The sequence below is a fragment of the Artemia franciscana genome, unplaced genomic scaffold (genome assembly GCF_032884065.1).
Source record: "Artemia franciscana unplaced genomic scaffold, ASM3288406v1 PGA_scaffold_50, whole genome shotgun sequence".
Lineage (NCBI taxonomy): Eukaryota > Metazoa > Arthropoda > Branchiopoda > Anostraca > Artemiidae > Artemia > Artemia franciscana.
This window is the reverse complement of record NW_027062691.1, coordinates 549,913-572,729: the sequence shown is the minus strand read 5'-3', so window position 1 is coordinate 572,729 and position 22,817 is coordinate 549,913. Positions and strand designations below refer to the sequence as shown.

The 22,817-nt window shown below is 36.1% G+C and overlaps 2 protein-coding genes across 4 annotated transcripts in view; one reads left to right on the top strand and one right to left on the bottom strand.

Annotated features, from left to right (window-relative positions):
- Positions 1-22,817, top strand: part of LOC136041934 (histone-arginine methyltransferase METTL23-like) — a 240,388-nt gene that overhangs the window by 6,626 nt on the left and 210,945 nt on the right. The window lies entirely within an intron of this gene.
- LOC136041940 (histone-arginine methyltransferase METTL23-like) lies at positions 12,928-22,765 on the bottom strand. Of its 2 annotated transcripts, none has more exons than XM_065726752.1 (4): positions 22,578-22,765; positions 19,395-19,637; positions 16,987-17,112; positions 12,928-14,740 (listed from the first exon to the last, which is right to left on the bottom strand). In XM_065726752.1, the coding sequence occupies exons 1-4, from the start codon at positions 22,647-22,649 to the stop codon at positions 14,528-14,530; spliced, it is 654 nt and encodes a 217-aa protein (XP_065582824.1). In that variant the 5' UTR covers positions 22,650-22,765; the 3' UTR covers positions 12,928-14,527. The 2 variants fall into 2 exon arrangements, with proteins under 2 accessions (XP_065582824.1, XP_065582825.1); XM_065726753.1 differs by having other exon boundaries at positions 19,491-19,637; positions 22,578-22,736.

Below are 22,817 nucleotides of genomic sequence, written 5' to 3'. Positions count from 1 at the left end.
ACGTTATAGCGTTGCCTCTGATAAGCTACGATCCTAAGAAAATATGCCACATATTCAAAAAAAGGAGGGAAACACCCCCAAAAAGTCAAGCGATCTGAATAAAAATCAAAACATCAGATTCAAAATATCCGAAAGCCTTACTATAGAGGTTTAAGGCTCTAGTCTAAAAAAAGTGGAATTTTGTATTTTTGGCTAGAAGAAATATCACTTAGGTGGGTTCCTTTTTTTTCTTCACGGGTATCGCGTTAAAGCAATAATCCTTTGAAATCGAGAGAGGAATCATTCGAATGTAAATTAAAAGTTCTAATGCCCTTTTTAAGAAACTGAAAAGATTAGAAGACAAAGATTGGAAGACAACTAGTCCCCCCTTGCTCATTTCCCCCCAGAGATATCTGATCAAGATTTTGAGATAGCCATTTATTTTAGCATGGTTAAATTTTACAATAACTATACGTTTGGTAATGACATGCTCCCCCACAACTCCAGGGAAAGGGGCTGTAAATTATGCAATTCACCTATTGTTTAAATATGTTATTTGTTCTTGGGAAATATACGGAAGTCTTTCGGGCGGAAATTTATGGGGGAAGGGGAATTGCGAGGAGAATTCTCTGCGGGAATGAAATTTTCAGGGAGAATTTCACACAGGGGGAAGGGAGATTCCCTGGGATAAAAGATTATTTTAATTTTTGACCCTTGAAAAAGCGTCAAAAATTAAAATAAAAACTAGTTTTTCAATTGAAAGTATGGAGCAACATTAAATCTTAAAATGAACAGAAATTATTACATAAATGAGTATAACTATCCCTTTTTCATACCTTGCTCTTTACGCTAAAGTTTGACTTTTTGTTCCCATTCTTTAAAAACAACTCCTGAAACACAAGGGCCGTTGAAATCGAATGAGAAGTATTTCTTAAGAGATTCAAGACTAGCGTAAATAGCGAAGGCTAAGGAAGGTTCGTTTTAGGTTGTAATGTTGTTCCTTAACTCCATTCGAAAAGATTTGTTGTTATGGCACTTGGTATTAACCAAGTGACATATAGCAATCGCAAATTCTGTCGGTCTGTCTGTCGGTCCGTCGGTCCCGGTTTTGCTACTTTAGGCACTTCGAGGTAAGCTAGGACGATGAATTTTGGCAAGCGTACCAGGGACCGGACCCGATTAAATTAGAAATGGTCATTTCCCCAATTTGACCATCTGGGGGGGGGAGTAGGGGGCCGGTTAATTTGGAATAGAAAAAATGAAGTATTTTTAGCTTATGAGCGGGTGATGGGATCTTAATCAAATTTGATGTTTGGAATGATATTGTGTCTCAGAGCTCTTATTTTAAATCCCAACCGAATCTGATGACATTGGGGAGAGTTGAAGGGGGGAAACCTAAAATCTTGGAAATCACTTAGAGTGGAGGGATCGGGATGAAACTTGATGGTAAAAATAAGCGCAAGTCCCAGATACATGATTGACATAATCGGAACGGATCCGCTCTCTTTGGGGCAGCTAGGGGGGGGGGGGGTTCTGAAAAATTAGAAAAAATGAGGAGTGGAGGGATCGGGATGAAACTTGGTGGGAAAAATAAACAAATGTCCTAGATACATGATTAACACAAATGGAACGGATCCGCTCTCTTTGGGGTAGTTGGGGGGTGGGTTATTTCTGAAAATTAGAAAAAATGAGGTATTTTTAACTTACGAATGGGTGATCGGATCTCAATTAAATTTGATATTTAGAAGGATATCGTGTCTCAGAGCTCTTATGTTAAATCCCGACCGGATCTGGTGACATTGGGGGGGGGAGAGTTGGGAGGGGGAATCTAAAACTTGGAAAAAACTTAGAGTGGAGGGATCGGGATGAAACTTGGTGGGAAAGATAAGCACAAGTCCTAGATACATGATTGACATAACCGGAACGGATCCGCTCTCTTTGGGGTAGTTGGTGGAGGGGTTAATTCTGAAAAATTAGAAAAAACGAGGTATTTTTAACTTACGAACGGGTGATCGGATATCAATAAAATTTGATACTAGAAGGATATCGTGTCTCAAAGCTCTTATTGTAAATCCTGACCGGATCTGGTGACATTGGGGGAAGTTTGGGGTGGGGGAACCTAAAATCATGGAAAACACTTAGATTGGAGGGATCGGGATGAAACTTGCTGGGAAAAATAAGCAGAAGTCTTACATACGTGATTTAAATAATTGGAACGGATCTGCTCTATTGGGGGAGGGGGGCTAATTCTGAAAAATAAGAAAAAATTACGTGTTTTTAACTTACGAAGGAGTGATCGGATCTTCATGAAACTTCATATTTAGAAGATCCTCGTAACTCAGATCTCTTAGTTTAAATCTCAACCGGATCAAGCGTAATTGGGGGGGGGGAAGTTGGGGGGACCGGAAATCTTAGAAAATACTTAAAGCGGTGAGATCAGGATGAAACTGGATGTGAAGAATAGAAACCTGTCTAAGATACGTGACTGACATAACCGAACCGGATCTGCTCTCTTTGGTGGAATGGGGGGGGGGGGGTAATTTTGAAAATTGAGGTATTTGTAACTTACGAAAGGGTGACCAGATCTTAATGAAATTTAATATTTAGAAGGATCTTGTGCTTTAAAGTTCTAATTTTAAATTCCGACCAGATCCTGTGACATTGGGGGGAGTTGGAGGGGGAAACCGGAATTCTTGGAAAACGTGAAAATTGGGGTATTTTTATCTTAGGAATAGATGATCGGATCTTAATGAAATTAGATTTTTAGAAGGAATCCATGTCTCAGAGCTCTTATTTCAAATCCCGACCAGATCTTTTGACATTGGGGGGAGTTGGAGGGGGAAATCTTGGAAAAACACTTGGAGTGGAGGAATCGGGATGAAGCTTGGTGGATAGAATAAACAAATGTCTTTGATACGTGATTGACAGAATCGTACTGGATTCGCTCTCTTTGGAGGAGTTGGGGGGAGGGGCTCAGTGATTTGGCGAGTTTGGTGCTTCTGGACGTGCTAGGACGATGAAAATTGGTAGGCGTGTCAGGGAGCTGCACAATTTGACTTGATAAAGTCGTTTTCCCAGATTCGACCATCTGGGGGGCTAAAGGGAGAGGAAAAATTTGAAAAAATTAGGTATTTATAACTTACGAGTGGGTGATCGGATCTTAATGAATTTTGATATTTAGAAGGACATCGTGACTCAGAGCTCTTATTTTAAATCCTGACTGGCATTAAGCCTCTTATTTTCCTTTTTAAATCAATCTATTGATTCATAGAATTTTGTTAGAGCTCATAACATATGATCTCTTGGCTCTTAGCTCTTCTCGCCTCGTCACAAGTGCCATATGAGCTCTTAAATCTTGTTTTCTATTTAAAAACAATAACATGGAACTCGAAATGGTACCACCCGTGCACTTTTTTTTAAACTCTTTTCATTTACATTGAAAAGCACCTTTTTGAAATGTTGGAGTAGTCTGATAGCTATGTTAGTCAGCAGACGATCTATTAAATTTATTAAGAAGGCGGGAGAAGAAGAGTATACAAAGTGGGGATTGTGGAAGTTTAGGTTTTCGACTATGGAGATTATAATACTACCCTTTTCATGTTTCCCATTCTTTTCACTCTAGAAATTGAACCCGAAGTTCCATTTTGGCACTTCGAAGTACCACTTTATCAAGTCGAATTCACAAAAAACATGTAAATATAAAAAGTTATCTCTCAAAAAAGGCCCTCAAACAGCTTTCTATGCTGTTCTAGTGTCCCACTAGCGATGAAGAAAAAAAAGAAATCAGTTCCTGCCATGAGATTATGTGATCTTAGTCTTTGTCCAAGGTGAGGGGCCATAATTCTCTCTTAATGTTTATTTTTTTCTTTTAATTTGATATGTAATAACATACAATAACATTTTTCATAAGGATTCATTTAGAAAATAGTTACAATTCCAAAAGTAGCTACATATGACAATTTCATCCTGCGACAGTATCTTTCAAATTTTCGGTTACTATGGGCAGTCGTTCGCTCTTTGATAGCCATCGCTGCAATCATAAAAATGATCTTGTTTTGTAATTTTTACTGCAATAAAAACAATTTGTAAAAGCAAAAGTAGTTCAATATTGTAAAAGTAGAAGTGATTCAGACTGCTTGAGAATCCACACTTTTACTGTGACTAAGCTCTTTGTAATTGACAGATGACACACTTGAACAACTTATGATTGAGGTTAGGTGAATAATAGCTCGTGACTTTATCAAAGCAGCAAAACACCATGAATCTGTTGAGTCACATATTCAAATGGATTAACTCACACAGACGTCCTACGCCGAGCTCTCATTGCACTTCCCTAATGGCAGCATTTCTACCAAAGCATATTATTTTAAACAAGGCAGCAACATGAAAGAGAAGCAAACATAATACATAAGGATATATTAAGGTAAGCATGTTTCATATTGTAAAAGAGTTATGCAACTTCTGATTTTTACTAAGTCACTTCACGCGTCTACAATAAAAATTTATTGATTATCCTAAATTTCAATTAAAGTCATTTTATTAGAAATTTCGTTACTAGAAACCTTATTAAAAGTTGTTACAAAAACAGTATAAATTTTAAGCTTATTACATAATATTTATACAACCCGGACAACTACACAATTACGCTCATTGGATCAGTGTTAACTAGGGAATGAAAATAATTTAAACCAAATTCAAAAATTCTTCAATTTTATGATGAACTGAAACTCACACTTGAAAAAGCGTTTTTCTCCTTATGATTCCCAAATTTTCTACGTTAAGCTTCTCACTCCCTTCTGGCTAAGAAAATGAACAGCAGACTTTTTAAATAAGATGTCCAAATCGACTCAAGACATCAAGAAGGGTGTCCACATGGGAAAACAAAAAGGGCATAAGACAAATATTTAATACAGAGGTAGAAGAAGTATGATATACCTTGAAATGTATAGACAAGTCAGCCTATAACGGTTGCTTTATGAGCGGCAACACCACGGCCCATAGTGACCAAAAGTTTAGAACCGCTGTTTAAAACAAAACTACCTAGCTAGAAAAATAGCCATTTGTAGCTGATTCAGGAATGATAATTATTATTTCGATTAATCTTAATAGTAATATGATATTTTGGAAAAATGTTTAGACAAATTTTTAAGAGCCTGAAATCCTTCGAAAATCTCGTCGGATCAATCCCAATTTCACCCCCAGCTGGAATTTAGTGTCTTCAGAAATCTTGTCAAAACTAAGATAGGACTGCATAATTCAAGCATCGACAGAATTAGATCACTTTTCTTTAGTATACTTTTGCCTTTATGGTGCTATATGGCTCATTTTTCACTTGGCCATTTTCAATTGACTTGGAAAAATTGGCTCCTTCTTGGCCCCTCCCCCAGGATTTTGTCAAAATTATGCCCCTGCTCTCAAGCTTTTTTCACCTACTAAAATTCTGAAATTTCTCATTTAAGGAGAAATCCCATCTGTATTTACCTTTTTTTTTTATCTATCGTCCTAATTATTTTGTTTCTCCTTTCATGGAGGCAAAGCGTAGCTAAATCAGAGCTTCATAACTCATTTTGAAATATTGTTTATTTCCTCTGTGGTCGAATCGCCATAAGGATCGTTACCGTATAATTGTAAGTTATTGCTTTAAAAAAGAAAGAAAAAAAGTTGGATTTGGAAGAAGTTCAAATCACTAAATTGTATTTGACTTGGGAAAAACGTTAATCAAACAGTTCGTGGTAACGAACTGTAGTAAGGAGCGACCCGGCTCAATAGTAACCGAAACTCTAAAAAAACAGAATTTTAATACCAATAGTTACATCAAAACAATTGCATCTTAATGCTGATTTTAAATATACAAGTTCCATCAAGTTTAGTCTTACCCATCAAAAGTTACAAGCCTGAGAAAATTTGCCTTATTTTAGAAAATAGGGGTCAACACCCCTTAAAAGTCATAGGATCTTAACGAAAATCAAAACATCAGATTAAGCGTATCAGAAAACCTTACTATAGAAGTTTCAAGCTCCTATCTACAGAAATGTGGAATTTTGTATTTTTGCCAGAAGATAGGTCACGGAAGCGTGTTTATTTGTTTGTTTGTTGTTATTTTTCCCAGGGATGATCGTATCGACTCAGTGGTCATAGAATGTCGTGAGAGAGCTCATTTTAATGGAAATTAAAAGTTCTACTGCCCTTTTTAAGTGACTAGAAAAATTGGAGGGCACCTAGGCCCCCTCCCACGCATATTGTTTCCCCAAAGTCATTGGATCAAAATTTTGAGATAGCCATTCTGTTCAGCTTAGTCAAAAACCTAAAACCTATGTCTTTGGGAGCGACTTAATCCCCCAAAGTCACTGGAGAAGGGGCTGCAAGTTACAAACTTTGACCATTGTTTACATGTAGTGATGGTTATTTTGAAGTGTACAGACGTTTTCAGGGGGACTTTTTCGCGTTTGGGTGGGGGTAGGTCAGGGGTTACATGGGAGGATCTTTCCATGGAGGAAATTTCACGAGGGAAGATAATTTCCATGAAGGGGGCATAGGATCTTCTAGCATTATTAAAAAACAATAATGAGAAAATTAATAATTTTTTTTCAGCTGGAAGTAATGAGCAGCATTAAAACTTAAAACGAACATAAAATATTACGTATATAAGTGGGTTTGTCTACTCCACAATACCTTGCTCTTTACGCTAAAGTATTTTTAGTAATTTCAACTATTTATTCTATGGCCTTTGTGATTCAGGGGTCATAATTAAAGGTTTTGGCCAAAATTCAAGCTTCAGTGTGAAGAGCGAGGTATTGACAAGGGGGCGAACCCCCTCATATACGTAATAAAAATACACAAATACAGAAGTTCGTTCCGTGGGTTAATTCGTAAGGTACGTATGTCTATTGCTAATAAAAACGTTTGTAAAAAATTATCTGTATTTTCAAGTAAAAAAAAACTGGAGGACAACTAGGCCTCCTTCCTTACCCCCCCCCTTTTTTTTTTTTATCAAAATCGTCCGATCAAAATTATAAGAAAGCCATTTAGAAAAAAGAATTATATGTAGATTTCGTTTTATTTATTCATGTGCGGTTAGCCAAAATCAAAACATGCATTAATTCAAAAACGTTCAGAAATTAAATTAATTTTTTTTTTTAACTGCAAGTAAGAAGCGACATTAAAACTTAAAACAAACAAAAATTATCCCGTATATGAGAGGGAATGTCCCCTCCTCAACGCCTCGCTCTTTACGCTAAAGTTTTTTAATTGTTTTAAAAAGTAGAGTTGTGACAAAGAGTCAAACTTTAGCGTAAAGAGAAGGACGTTGAGGAGGGGACAATCCCTTTTATATACGGAATAATTCCTGTTCGTTTTAAGTTTTAACGTCGCTCCTTACTTTCAGTTAAAAAAACTTGTTTTTTTTTTATTTAATTAACATGCATAAAACGACCCCAATGATATTGATACAAAATTAACCTTTTGCAAGATTTATAAGCTACTCTTGATGCAAGGAAATCCGCGGCAAGGACAAGAGACAACTTCCTCTTGAAGAAAAAACAAGAGCTAAGAGCTCATATGGCACTTGTGACGAGGTCGGAAGAGCCAAGAGCTCATATGGTATGAGATCTGGCAAAATTCTCAGAATCAATAGATTGCTTTAAAAGGAAAATCAGAGGCTTAATGTCGGTCGGGATTTAAAATAAGAGCTCTGATTCACGAGGTCCTTCTAAATATCAAAATTCAATAAGATCCGATCACCCACTTATAAGTTAAAAATACCTCAATTTTTCCTCTCCCTTCACCCCCCAAGATGGTCAAATCGGGGAAAACGACTTTATCAAGTCAATTTCTTCAGCTCCCTGAAACGCCTACCAATTCTCATCGTCCTAGCACGTCCAGAAGCACCAAACCCGCCAAAGCACTGAACCCCACCCCCTAACTCCCCCAAAGAGAGCGGATCTAATCCGGTTACGTCAATCACGTATCTACGACATTTATAAGCGTTTTCCAAGATTTCCGGCTTCTCCCTCCAAAGTCTGGTCGGGATTTGAAATAAGAGCTCTGAGACATGAATTCCTTCTAAATATCAAATTTCATTAGGATCCGGTCACCCGTTCTTAAGTTAAAATACCTCAATTTTTCCAAATTAACAACCCCCAGCACCCCTAAAGAGAACGGATCCGTTCTAATTACGTCAATCACGTATCTATAACTTGTGCTTATTCTTCCCATCAAGTTTCATCCCGATCTCTCCACTGTAAGCGTTTTCCAAGATTTACGGTTTCCCCCTCCAGCTCCACCCAAAGTCGCCGGACCTGGTCGGGATTTCTAATGAGAGTTCTAAAGCACAAGATCCTTCTAAAGATCAAATTTCATTAAGATCTGATCACCCGTTCGTAAGTTACAAATACCTTATTTTTTCTAATTTTTTCGAATTACTCCCCCCCCCAACTCCACCAAAGAGAGCGAATCCGGTCCTGTTATTTTCGTCACATATCTTGGACTTGGGCTTATTCTTCCCACCAAGTTTCATCCTGATCCCTCCACTCTAAGCGTTTACCAAGATTTTAGTCCCCCCCCCCTCAACGTCACTGGATCCGGTCAGGATTTCAAAAAACAACTCTGAGACAAAATATCCTTCAAAACATCAAATTTCATTAAGATACGATCACACCTTCGTAAGATAAAATATCTCATTTTTCAGAATTAACCCTCCCCCTAACTCCCCCAAACAGAGCGGGTCCGTTACCGGTTATATCAATCACGTATCTAGGACTTGTCATTATTTTTCCCACCAAGTTTCATCCTGATCCCTCCACTCTAAGCGTTTTCCAAGATTTTAGCTCCCCCCCAACTCCCCACAATGTCACCGGATCCAGTCGGGATTTAAAATAAGAGCTCTGAGACACGATATCCTTCCAAACTTCAAATTTCATTAATATCCGATTACTCCTTCGTAAGTTAAACATACCTAATTTTTCTAATTTTCAAAATTAACCTCCTCCACCAACTCCCCCAAAGAGAGCGGATCCGTTCCGGTTATGCCAATCCCGTATCTAGGACTTGTGATTATTTTTCCCACCATTTTTCATCCCAATCCCTCCACTCTAAGCGTTTTCAAAGATTTTATCCCCCCCCGAATCCCCACAATGTCACCGAATCCGGTCGGGATTTAAAATAAGAACTCTGAGACACGATATCTTTCCAAACATCAAATTTCATTAAGATCCGATCACTCCTTCGTAAGTTAAAAGTACCTCATTTTTTCCATTTTTTAGAATTAACCCTTCCCCACCAACTCCCCCAAAGAGAGCGGATTCGTTCCGGTTATGTCAATCACGTATCTAGGACTTGTGCTTATTTTTCCCACCAAGTTTCATCCCGATCCCTCCACTCTAAGCGTTTTCCAAGATTTTAGGTCCCCCCAACTCCCCCCAATGGCACCGGATCCGGTCGGGATTGAAAAAAGAGCTCTGATACACGATAGCCTTCCGAAGATCAAATTTCATTAAGATCCGATCACCGTTCGTAAGTTAAAAATACCTCTTTTTTCTAATTTTTCCGATTAACCGTCCCCCCACTCCCCCCCCAGATGGTCGAATCAGGGAAACGACAATTTCTAACTTAATTTGGTCTGGTTTCTGATACGTCTGCCAAATTTCATCGTCCTAGCTTACCTGGAAGTGCCTAAAGTAGCAAAACCGGGACAAACAGCCAGACAGACAGAATTTGCGATCGCTATGTCACTTGGTAGATACCAAATGCCATAAAAACTATAGCAAACGGCTAATTAATGGTTTACTGGGAAAATCTATTCCAGATTACCAGTCATTTTTAAAAATTTGCATATGTATCCTTGCTGTTGTGCTAAGGGGAATTTCGATTTTGGATTATGTTTATTTATTAAGATATCTTCGACTTTATATGTTTTAATTTGGAGAAGTTGCAGTTAAAATAATTAAAGCTACAGCATAGGTTCTTGTTTTGGTGAAAATATTTAACAGTAGATATGTTAATTGAACACAAGTTTGGGCTTCCCCATCAGGTTACAGCCTCATAAGTCATACTAGACCTTTGGTAACAAGGCCCAATGGAATACCGCTCCACAAATGTGAGCCATCAATCAAGGTCGCCGAGCAACATTTGCGATTGGGTCTCCCGGACAAAAACTGTCACAATCCGTTTCACGTTTGTCGTTTAATATAGAATTACACAAATTCAAGAACATATTTGAGCAAGAGATAACGAAAAAAAAAAAAAAAAAAAAAAAAAAAACACCACTGAAGACTGTTTTTTACAGTTTTTGCATCTACAAAACTTCTATTTTGATACATAGGCATCGAATAATTTACTCCAACTATGGAGCGACTGGATTCAGTTGGTTCACGAGCCTTAAGACCCAAATTAACCAAGAACCTAACAAGATGTCAAATCTCACATGGCACTTGCCCTAGAAGCAGATGCTCAGCAAGAGATCAGACTTGAAACCCCCTAAATACACAGCTTAAGCCCTTGCTGCTAATCCATATAGCAATTAAATTATCTTTGATGGATGCAAACAAAGCAGCCTTTTCATTACCGGTCAGATCAGGTATAGAAACCCAAAAAAGAAACCGTGACTTTTTACCAGGTTGGCTGAACTTCAAAAGCTCACCTAGTAATTAGGCTATGGACGGAAGACTTTGAAAGCCCTATCCTCATTCTTCAATCAGAGGTCGCTTTAGGCACAGGCCTCGAGAGCTAAGGTACAACTTACTAATGATCTTGCTTCATTTTATATGACACTGACCATGTGAATGAGGATCACATATTGAAACGAAATTCATGTACAAGAAGAGAAGGTAAACATATCATAAGTCCTTGCTTATTCACGTTTCTGCTTTGTTTTGCATTATACCGATAATTGTATCTACAGAGTTTCATGTTTACCTTAACTACCTCAGAAAGCTTATAGGAAACACGGCAATGATCAAGGAAATTGTTCATATGGAACTGGGCATCTTTGACGGCATCTAGATCTTTGACGGTTTAGCAGGGTTTTAATACGAATTAGTTACCCAGTAAAACTCCCAACAACTTCAAATAATGCTAACATAATTCCTCTTTTTTCTGTTTTCACAAAGCAAAACATTCTGACCAAGGACGTTCTAAACCATGTTTGGGTTTCTACCTGCAATTTAACCCACACTTAGTCGAACGGGTCCTGGCACGGTACTGAGCCAATTCTAAAAACTTCTCAGCTTTATGGTTTTGCCAGTTAATACTAGACGGCATTAGTTATGTTTTGCCAGTTAATACTAGACGGCATTAGTTACTTTTTCCACAGAGGCTAACTTAAGCTTCTAGTAGGATCAATCTACAGTAATTTTTAATTTAAGCTTTTATAGATATTAGTCATCAAGGCAGGGGTCAGCTACCTTCCTTATCAAATCATGCGACCTCTATCTACTAATGCTGCTCCCAAAAATTCACTGCAGCACCAAGCCGCCTGAGGCCAACAGAGCTGAGCGTGCCCCTCCTCCATCTAAATCTGTTCGAAACCTCCCTAGAGGTTCCTATTACCATTAAATCTTTTCTTACAACATACACTCACCCCATTTGAGAACGACCGCTTTTCGTTTTGGGCCCAGACGGTGGGCCGACAAGAACGATCTTTGGCAATCTGTCATCCTTCATCCGCAAAAACTCTCTTCGCCATCTCAATCTTTCTATCATTATAGCCCTAAAGAGTAGAATTGAACCACATTTTCGGACAGATTACTGTCTGAGATACAGTCAGTCAGTCGGGTACCCAAAACAATCCGTAGGCAATTTCTCCGGAATACATCTAACAAGTCCTTCTCTGTTTTTCGGAGCACCTCCGCTTCGGAACCATATTTGACCACTGTCATCAGTGCAACTTCCAATTGGTTCGCAGACTTATCTGCCTATTCTTCCTAACCTTTTTCAACTGTGAAAACACACCTGGCCTTGGCCATTCAACTTTTAATATCTTCACTGTACCAAACGTCTTTACTAATAATAATACCTGTTTAAGTGAAGATGTCCACTTGACTGACTTTCTCATTACTCAACATCATCTCTTCACGTTCACTTATTTCTAGTCTTAGCGACTTATTCTTAACAACATTAATTTTTAAACCTATTCTCGCACCAGGAACTCTCAAATCTTAAAAAGAAAAATTCATTTTGCTTACATGTTCATCTAGGATGCTTAAATAACCAGTAAAAACTAAGCCTAAGAGAGTTTTACTTCCCCTTCCCCAGTTGATTCCATGTTTTCCCATTGTCTTTGCTGTACTCCTTAGAACAAAATCCATCAAAATGATTCAAATAAAAGACGATGGGGCCCAATCCTGCTTAACTCCTGATTTAATACGAAATCAGCTATTAATCTCAGTTTCTACTTTAACGGCAGCAATACTATTGTCGTACATAGCACTAATTACTTAAATGTATTTATCTGGTATACCATACTTGGATGGGACCTTTGTCAAAGCTTTTTCATTAGCCGAATCAAAAACTGGCTCGTAATCTATAAAACTGAGGACTAAAGGGGTTTCATGACTCAGGCAGTTCTAAATTATTAAGCTAAGAGAGAAAATTTGGTTCACCCAACCTCTCCCCTTCATAAACCTACACTGTTCTTCTCTTAAAACTCTATCTACAGCATCTCGAAGTCTAAAAAACATCATCATACTAAGTAATTTGCTTCCTATAGAAACCTAGCTAATGTGTCTATAATTACCACCCTCACCCTAATCACCTTTCTTGTAGAGGGGTTTAATTAGAGTTTTCCCAAAAACACTAGGTACTTCCAGCTCTCAAAAATAATATTCATAATCTTCAATAATTTATCTCTGCTTCACATACATTTCCTCAAAATTTTCTGCCCCTCTCACTTATAGTACTTTCGTTATTAATAATTGGGGCACCGTTCCTACCTTTAACTGGGACAAGTTCAGATAAACTATTTCCTCTCAATTTATTAAAACACCAGAATAATATTTTACTATTATGCCGTCAGGCACTAAATTATATTTAATTACTTCATACTAAATACACAATAAAAACAAAAATCAGATGAAAGTGAATAGAATTCAGTAAAACTAAAATAAGACAATTTCCGTTCATTCCAAAATCAGATGTAGCCATTTACTTTCACTTGAAAAAACGAATACTTCAAATTTAAAAAACCTAAATGTTCAACCTAGTGCAGATGATGAAGTATTAAAAGATCTTGTTTGGCTAACAGACTACTAAGGCCTTACTTACACGATTCTACCTTTACAGTTAAACCTAGGACCTCAGAATGGCATGTTTTTGCGGTTTATATTGGCTGTTTCCGATCATTTAACTATCAAGTCCGTCCTTTTCTGTTAAAAAGCCTTACTTCTCCGATTTTTCTTGTTTTTTTTAGGAAGATAGGCAGATTGGTCACCAAACTACAGAGATCTTACTCCTCTGATGAAACAACTCAAATAATTGAAAAGACTGATCACGACTTAGAGTTATGTAAGAATGACAAATTTCGACCTTCAGTTTTTTCAAATTTAGTCTTAAAGGAAAGAACGAAAAATTCATGAAGCATATCGAGGGAAAAGGGCCTTCTTTGTTATCAAAAACATTAAGCGACACTTTATTCTCACAAAACCAGTGGCTAGTCTGCAGACCCTCATTTTTCCTAATCATTATCAACTAGTTATTTCACCTTCTTAAAATAGGTGCAATAAAACTGGCCAAAATTCAAAAGATTCACAACAAGATTTTGTCAAAATCTTAGTTTGGTTTTGAAGGAAAAGAAAAGAAAAAGAAAAGCAAGAGGAACAAATCTGCGAGACACTTGAACCGGACTAGTTCACAATAAAGTTGCAATTTTTATTCTTTCAGAAGCAACGTCTCTGGGAGTTAGCCCTTCACTGTCTTTCACATTAACATCAGCCCCGAATTCCAATAAAATTTTCAAACATTCAACATTGTCACACGAAGCAGCATAATGGAGTGGCGATTGACCATCTTCATCCCTTTTGTCTACGTCAGCTCCTCTTTCAAGCAAAAAGCGGAGGACTTCAATTGAATTTCTATCTGAAGCCCAGTGAATCAATGACAATCCACTTTCGTCTGTCACATTTACATCGACAATTGACAATGCTTCCTTAAGGGCAACGAGGTTGTTTTCTTTACAAAAGTCGAAAATATTTTTGTCCGTTTCCGATAAAATTATTTCATCATTTCTTATACAGCTAACACTAACCCAAGATTTCGTTTTAGTACTTTGAAACTCAGGATTAATTCTTCGAACTACGTCAGTGTATTGTGATTGAGCTTCCTCTTTAGATATATTCTCTAGTTTTTTCCATGCTGACCATTTCTTATTGCCTTTGAAATCCCAGAACCCTGGTTTCGGTGTTGTACAAGGACCTTCAGTAGCTTGCTTATAATACCCATATAATTCCAATAAGCAGCTTTCTTGAAGAGAACCAGCAACTCCTTTGACATAGGCGATAGCAAGATCAAAATCTTTGTCAATTTCATCAGAGAGGCCATCATTAAAAGACTCCATATCTCAGCTTTTAGTAATCTCGTAAAGATTGATAATATGACCACTTAGAAAATCGCTAAAATTTTCTAAACACCTGTCATCCAAATTTTCTGTGTTGATTAGCTTGCACTTTAGACCCCACTTCAGCAAAATGGATCTGATCGACCAGTCTGCGCTACGCTCTTGGTAGGAAAATATAAATTTCGCTGTTGGGTTTTCTTCGAGCAGATAAGCAACCTGTAAATAGCGAAACTGGAATTATACTACTTGAGATACTTTGAAACTATTATAATTATAGAAAGACTAGTTAAATTAATCGTTGAATTGTCTGAATTGCTATGATGAGGGATGTGATTGTGTTGAAGAATGAAGCGATAGACATAACGCGTGATTAAGAGTAATTGTTAAGTTTAAGGGATTCGACGTGCAGTTTTTTTGCATAGCAAAGTGTAACAATGTTTATTAATTTCTATTTTTATGAAGATAACCGATTGATTGATTGACGATTAGAAAACTAGTATAATCAAAGACATTTTACTTCATTCAAGTAAACGTACTTTAATTTTCTTTTGATGATATAAGCCATAGTACAAGGAAACTAAGCAAAGAACTTTATACACAAAGCTAGGACCTTTTCCACTATACGTATCTCACCGCTAAAGACCCCTCATAGCATTTTTGTTGTACATATACCTAATATTTAAGATGACGAAGTAAATTCATACTAACCAATATTTTTTCTAACATTCCCAGTTTCCCAAATTTACTAAGATTAACGAAGTAGGTTCAAAATTCAAAACATACTCCAACAAACAAGGAACATTTGCCAGGATTGCCACCAGGCGAAAAAAGAAACTACTAGATTTTAGTGTTTTTTTGGTTAGTTTAGTGATTCTTTTGTTTATGCAATATAAAAAATCACTAAAAATAGTTATAAATCACTAGAGGTGGCAACCCTGACAGGTACTGACCATTGGCTGGTCAGTGCGAGCCTCGGTGATGCGGTCATGCGTTTCGGCGCGAGCCTCGTTTATCGCGTAGGCAGAGATCAAAGCCAGTACAGATTTACTTAATCTACGAGTAAACAACTAAAAAATACATTTTAATAAATGATCTTTCCATAAAAAATCACTAAAAATAGTTATAAATCACTAGAGGTGGCAACCCTGACAGGTACTGACCATTGGCTGGTCAGTGCGAGCCTCGTTTATCGCGTAGGCAGAGATCAAAGCCAGTACAGATTTACTTAATCTACGAGTAAACAACTAAAAAATACATTTTAATAAATGATCTTTCCATAAAAAATCACTAAAAATAGTTATAAATCACTAGAGGTGGCAACCCTGACAGGTACTGACCATTGGCTGGTCAGTGCGAGCCTCGGTGATGCGGTCATGCGTTTCGGTGCGAGCCTCGTTTATCGCGTAGGCAGAGATCAAAGCCAGTACAGATTTACTTAATCTACGAGTAAACAACTAAAAAATACATTTTAATAAATGATCTTTCCACATTGTACCAAGATTTTTTTTTTGTAAATTCTAAATAGTTGGTAGTCAAAATGAAACCGCAAGGAACCGTACTTATCACAAATTAAATCCAGTTAAATGTGCCATTTAATTTATTGTGATACAACATTTACACCGTTCTGATAAGACAGTGGTTGACGAATCGATCAAAAAGTCGATATCAATCGAGAGCATGATAGACAGCAGTTGTTAAACTCGTGCATTTAGTTTTTGTTTAATAAAAATAAAGCAAAAGCGGGCATTACTTCTGCCGCACTCCGTATTTTGCATGTTGTCACCCTCTTTTTGTTATATGGAACATGAGACAATGAAAATTGTCAAGCTGCCAAACTGTTACTGATTTTTAATTTTGAATAAAATCTACCTGGTATAAAATGGTTAGCGCAATCGGGAGTAAATTCTTCAGTTTGGCAAATAAAGCAAGTATTTTGGATGGATTTAAAAATGCCCCTGGTTTCTTACTGGATTCCTGGTTTACGGAAGATTATTTTTTACCTGGCAAAACCAATAATATGATCGCATTATGGAGCTACAATCAACTATGCAATGTTTCATAAGTTTACACAAGAGTTTGCTGTTTATTTTCTTCAAATAATTGAAGACATAATACATATTTTTTAATACATAAAATTATAAAATAATTTTAATTTATATAATTTAAATAATTTAATCCAATAATTTAAAATCATATAAAATTAATACATAAAATTTTTTAATAAAACATATTTTTAATACATAAAACAAGCAGTCAACTTAAAGTAACGTCACTGGGAGGGTGTAAAGAGAAAACTTTTGGACAGATAGTAAGGAGGCCAGAACCAGGGGCACAAAGAAAACCCTCTAGAAGCAGTTGTGGCCTAAAAACTCCCTTTTCCATTTTCTCACCCCGCCTTTAGCAAAAATCACACGATAGCTTGAATAAAGTTAATGTTTATAAAAATGATTAAAAATACTGACCGTTACAAGTATTTTCTCGAAAACTTCTGGATCGTAAAAACAATCTGAACCAATGATAAAATCCAACTGTTTCAAGCCAAATATTTCACTGTGGAAAAGTCCCCAAGTCAGTCCAATAACAGACACCTAAAAGAAAAAAAAAACTACAGAGAAGCCATAGCCAAACCACAACCAAACCAAAATCACAGAAAAACGGAGAGTTAATTGTGGAAACTTACGGCTCAAAAACTTCTGCCTTTTTACTGGATTAACACTTATCACAAAAGAGCCAATTAGGTTTTAGAAGGGCTGAGTTATTTGTTAAAAACTATGTTTTGATTTCATTGGTTCACTTGTGCCACATATTTTCGAAAGCCAATCACATTATCCTTTATTTCTGGAGAGAAAAATAACCCCGCCTTTTAATAACTGGGTTAACTAGTTGTTAGAGTTACCTAATGCTAAGTGACAAATCTAGCCTTACCAAGTAATGCAACTAAAGTTTTTTTTACTCACAAAAGTGCTAAGCTCTTACTTCTTAAAGCTCAGATTATTGTTGTTTGCTTCATCACAGTGTTAAGTTCTTACAGCTCACTGCCAAAAAGAACACTGAAGAGAGAACATTGATGAATAACTCATCCATGTCCTTGGACCACTGATCAGAATAGAATCAAGAAAGATGTTAGAAAAAAAAATCCTAAGAAGTAAGATTAGATCAATCAGATTTTCGCTAAAATTGTTTTCGTTAGAAGATACAAGATTTTAGCACACTGATGTGGGTTGCATCAGTAGCTGCAACCTAGGAAAGACGACTCGGCCAATAGTTACCCAAAATCAAATATTTTAAACAAAATGGTATTGAAATAAAAAGTTAACCATTGGAATTGACATGGCCGAAAACCCTATTAAGGAAACAAAGTCCCATGACTTGAACAAAAAAGATAGTATTTTTTTTGCATGAGAAGCACTGATGTGTGTCTTTTTTTCCGTTTTTCCTTCTTCACTGCTAGTAGGGCACTGGGACATTGTAGAGAGGTATTTAAGCGCTCATTTTAAAGGAAATTTCTATATCTAGTACCTTTTGTGATTAAATAAAATCAATTTTTCGATTTACCAAAAGACAGGGCTAGTGTATAATATTGCCACTCCAGATTCGTTGCCCGACATTAAGTAACCTGAAGATAAGATACCCAAAGCTTAGACATACATATTGAAATTTAGAAACAAAGGATTTTTTCTTCTGAAATGGAAATACAACAAGTTAAATTCCAAATCTAGGGAGAAGGCAGCCCCCCTCCCTTGAATCCACTAAATAGTGCTTCTGAGCATGAGATCAACGTAGTTGATAAAACGAACTGTAAAGTGATTTAGCGACTGGAATTATATAAAAAGCATTTAGTTCACATACAGACTGAACAGTTCTTCTCAAGTAAACCTTATATTCTGGCTTCATTCTTGTTCAAGAAAACAGTAACAAGGTCCAGAAACGTTTGACAATCTTGGATTTCATCACCTTTTTTTGAATCCTTGTTTAGTACAAAACGATTGTATCCAAAAAAAACAACAAAAAAACAGGAACAGTCAACTTTATTTTTCAATCAGATTTTTTCACTGTCCAGGATACTGTTGCTCAAACAGAACAGTCTTTGCACATCACGTCAAAAGATTAAAAATAAGTAACACTCATTAAAATATATAAAAGACTAAAAGGTCACAAAGAACGTAAAAAGGAAGGGAAACGAGCGAACTTATACAAAAAATAGGCAACGCCTATGAAAGTAACAAAAAGAGAGAAAATAGCGGGATGCTTTGTTAATTTTTTCCGTATTTTAGGAGACAAAATTTTGTCAAATCTGGTTGTAAAGTTGCAAACGGTGAACAAGGTGGGAAAGCACTGAGAAGCAGCCTGAGGCGGGTAGAATCTAAATCGGGAGTCTCTTTTTGGGAATAATGTTTTCAATGCGAGGATTTGTTGTTGCATTTTTTTTAAAGCAGGCACAACTTACCTCTCCTGCATTCAAGCATTTTTAACCTAGCTTTTCTTATATAAAGAGAGTATGGAACTCAGGGTACCAAAGTGAACATAACCTTGTCTCTCACTCTTGGTTCTTACTTGATCTGAAGCATACCCAAATTAAATTGTGGCGCAGACATATTTTTAGATAAGGATAACAACAACCAACTATTAGCTCAGTCCCTTTCGGAATCATATCATCCCTAACAAGACCTAAGGAAGTCTCTAAATCTGGTTTGTCTCTAAAGCACCTTGGTTTTGTATTTGACTGGGATTTAGGACCAAAAATGGGTAATCCCAAAGTCAAGCTTTTTTTACTATGAAGTTTAGAAATGTAAAACTCTTCCCAGGAGGAGGGAGGGACGACACCGTCCGAACATGAATGAATCAATTGCCTGTACTACTATATTCATACCTTGTCTTGTAGATCATTAGCGTTGATATTATTTTGACATAGCTGTAAGCAATGAGGCAGTTTAATGCTATCAGAGACAGTCACTTTCGCACCAACCTTTGCAGCAACAATACCAGGAAGGCAGGTACCTGCTCCTATCTCTAAAACAGTCTTGGACACAAAAGCTTCCTTGTTACACCAGATATACCAAGCCAAAACTGATGCACATGGCCATGTGTACAATCCGTAACTTGCTTTCTGTTGCTGAAAGTAGACCCATCTTATTAGAATAAATGTGGCACATAAAGGGTCAGTATAAAACCAAACACTCTTACTTAATCTCAACCTATAGATTACCTACTTTGGTGACTTGTAACACATAGCAATATTTATTTATAGCATATTTTTTTAATTTTGTGTTTTCTGGTATTTTCTAAATTGACACAATATTCACACGAAAAATAGAACAAAAGTAAAATAAAAAATGTTCACATGAAAAGACTAAACAACAGAATGTGAATTGTGTTGATCCCAAAACTGTAATCTAGGGAACAAAACTATATACATTTTGCCAGATAGAATAGTTTGCCTTTGATTTTTAAATCAAAAATCATACTCTCTATATGCATAGCCTACAAAAAAGGAGCAGTAAACAATTCCTAATAGCCCCACAGCTTTAATCTATTTAAAATTTTTGTCATTACTTTATCAAAGTCTAGGTTAAAAAAGATTGTATTAAATGGAAATCAGAGAACCTGGCACAATAATGTGAACAGTCAATATCCTGAGGTCATATCCTGCTATAATAAGAGATCCCAAGAAATGCTGATGAAGGGGTGCCAAGGTGTCAAAAATGAATGACAAATCAATCCTCTTACACCTACTTTCTGTCTACTCCTAACACTACCCATCAAACATGCCTGTTGTATTCTCATGTATGACAAACCATGTCTTTTCGATAATAGTTCTTTATTTCTCTTTGGGTTGGAACCTGATGCACTTCATTATTTTATTCATTTGGTATCTCATTCTTTACAATGAAAAAAGGTAATTAAAGGTAAATAAAATATTGTAATTTTATATTAGCAACACATTCCACAATAAATTAAACACTCCCATGAATAAAGTGGCTAAAAAAATTAGTTGAGTTCCACTCCTAAGTATAATAACAAACAATTACCCACAAGAAAGGATTGACAACATCATTGAAAACTGAGAATTATTGAACAGACTTTGAAAGTCTGACAGAACAACAAGAAGAAAAGAGAATCAACTTTGCTTTGCTTCCATTTGACTTAAATCTAAGGCAGAAGCTAGGAAAAAATACTGAAACCTACTATTTTTTGGGCCTTTTGCTTGTTATTACCAAGTAGTTACATGGACAAAGGTTTTTTTTTCTGAACTTAAGGTAAAATAGAAACAATTTTGATATTGAAAGATCAAAGCTCAGGCTATTTCTCCATCTGAGAAAAAATATGTTACAGAACTAAATCAGGAGAACAAGTCAAATTTTAGTAATTATAAAAAATACATTATCAAAATAGACTCAGAATGCAAACAAAGCTGGTATTCTGAGGCTTAGTTTTTGCAATCACAAGGTAGTCAACAAAAGACATGGAGATTAATTAATTTGTTATTTGGGAAACATAAGGAGTTTTCACTACTGAGTGAAATGGATAGCCAAAATAGGATTATGGTACATGATGAAAAATAAATCACCAATGCTTTAAATCAGCATTTTGTTATTATTAGTGAAAAAAGAACAAATTTATCATCACCATTGTCAGATTATGTTTCTCTTTGTACCTGCCACTACCTTTAGATAAATTGATGCTCCTGTCTCCAATCACAGAATCCAAGATGATGAACATCACTACACATATAAAACGTGGCAATTCTGAAGTGTTAGACAGTTCTTTTTCTAACCTTGTGAAAGTGGTTATGCCTGGTATTTGCCCATATAAAAAATTTAATATTCAGACTTCTATCATCTTTTTAAGTTTTGAAAGTTATTGCTCTATATAAAGGGGATGATAATAATAATCTGTTTAATTTAAATACTGTGTGTTTTCTAAAATTGTAAAAAGAGTATTATATAACTGAAGGCATACTTTTTTTTTGAAAAATCAAATTGTTTTCAAAGCTTCAATTTGGTTACTGAAAGGGACATGGAACCAGTCATCCTATAATCATTATTAAACATAAAAAACAAGTTTTTCAACTGGAAGTAAGGAGCAACATTAAAACTAAAAACAAACAAAAATTATTTGGTATATGAAAGGGGTTTTCCCCTCCTCAATGTCCTGCTCTTTACACTAAAGTTTTTATTGTTTTAAAAAGTAGAACTGTGCATTACCACAAGTTGTTTGATTACCCAGTTGTGTGAGCGAATGTCTTGACAAAGGAAAAATTTCTGCAAACCTGTTCCTGTATATTCAAAAAGTGCTTGACTTGATTTCTCATTTGATTTTATTTCCAAAGTTTAAGAATTTGGGGGTTCATGGGAAAACACTAGATTTAGTAAAATCGTATCTTCCTCAGAGAGCACAAGCTACTTTAATTAATAATTCTGCTTTTTCTTTCCTTCCACTATTGTCAGTGATTGGTGTCCTAGAAGATTGTTTATTGCCTATTGAAAGAGTGAGAAGTATTCCTTATCTTGGTATAGTTATTGACCAACATCTCTCATGGAAGGGTAACATCAGCAAAGTTGTGAAGCTGAAAACAACTTTGTTGTACTTCATTCAAGCAGAAGATCTATTTTGCAAGGCTTCACTTTTATAATACACATAGGCTATTTTTGAAGGACATCAAAGGTCAGGACCCTCTAGAGGGAGAAGTAGTGGAGTTTGGTACTTCAAAATACATTCCTAAGACATACTTTAGCCTGTAGACCCATCCCTGAAAGTTTCATTTTCCTAACCTAACCCCTTTCTTAGATAGCAAGAAGTCAATCTAGGCCTACTAAATTTTACAATAGCCTATATTTGGTTGAATTTATACTGTTTCTCTTTTTAGTAAACGTATCACAGTTCATCTCAAAAAGTTTTACATCAGTTCCCTTTGAAGGAGTGGAAATTCTAAAATAGCTTCCCAGGGATCATTAAGGCTATGGATATATTCCTGAATTTCACTCACATAGGTCAACTACTTCTGACTAGCCTAGAATTTCATCAAAGACGCAAGACTAATTCTAAAGGTTACCTCTGGTATGGTTACTGTAAGGTTTTGCTCATTACTCTTGAAATGGAAGAATTTATTCATTGCATGTTGCATAGGCTCAGGTTTAAAATTTATATGGAATGCCTATATATGGAATTGCCTATATAGAAATAATGCCTATAATTTATATGGCTATAATTTATATGCTAATGCCTATATTTATATGGAATGCCTATATAGAAATATTTAAAATGCTATCTAGAAATTTTAATAACTTAGATG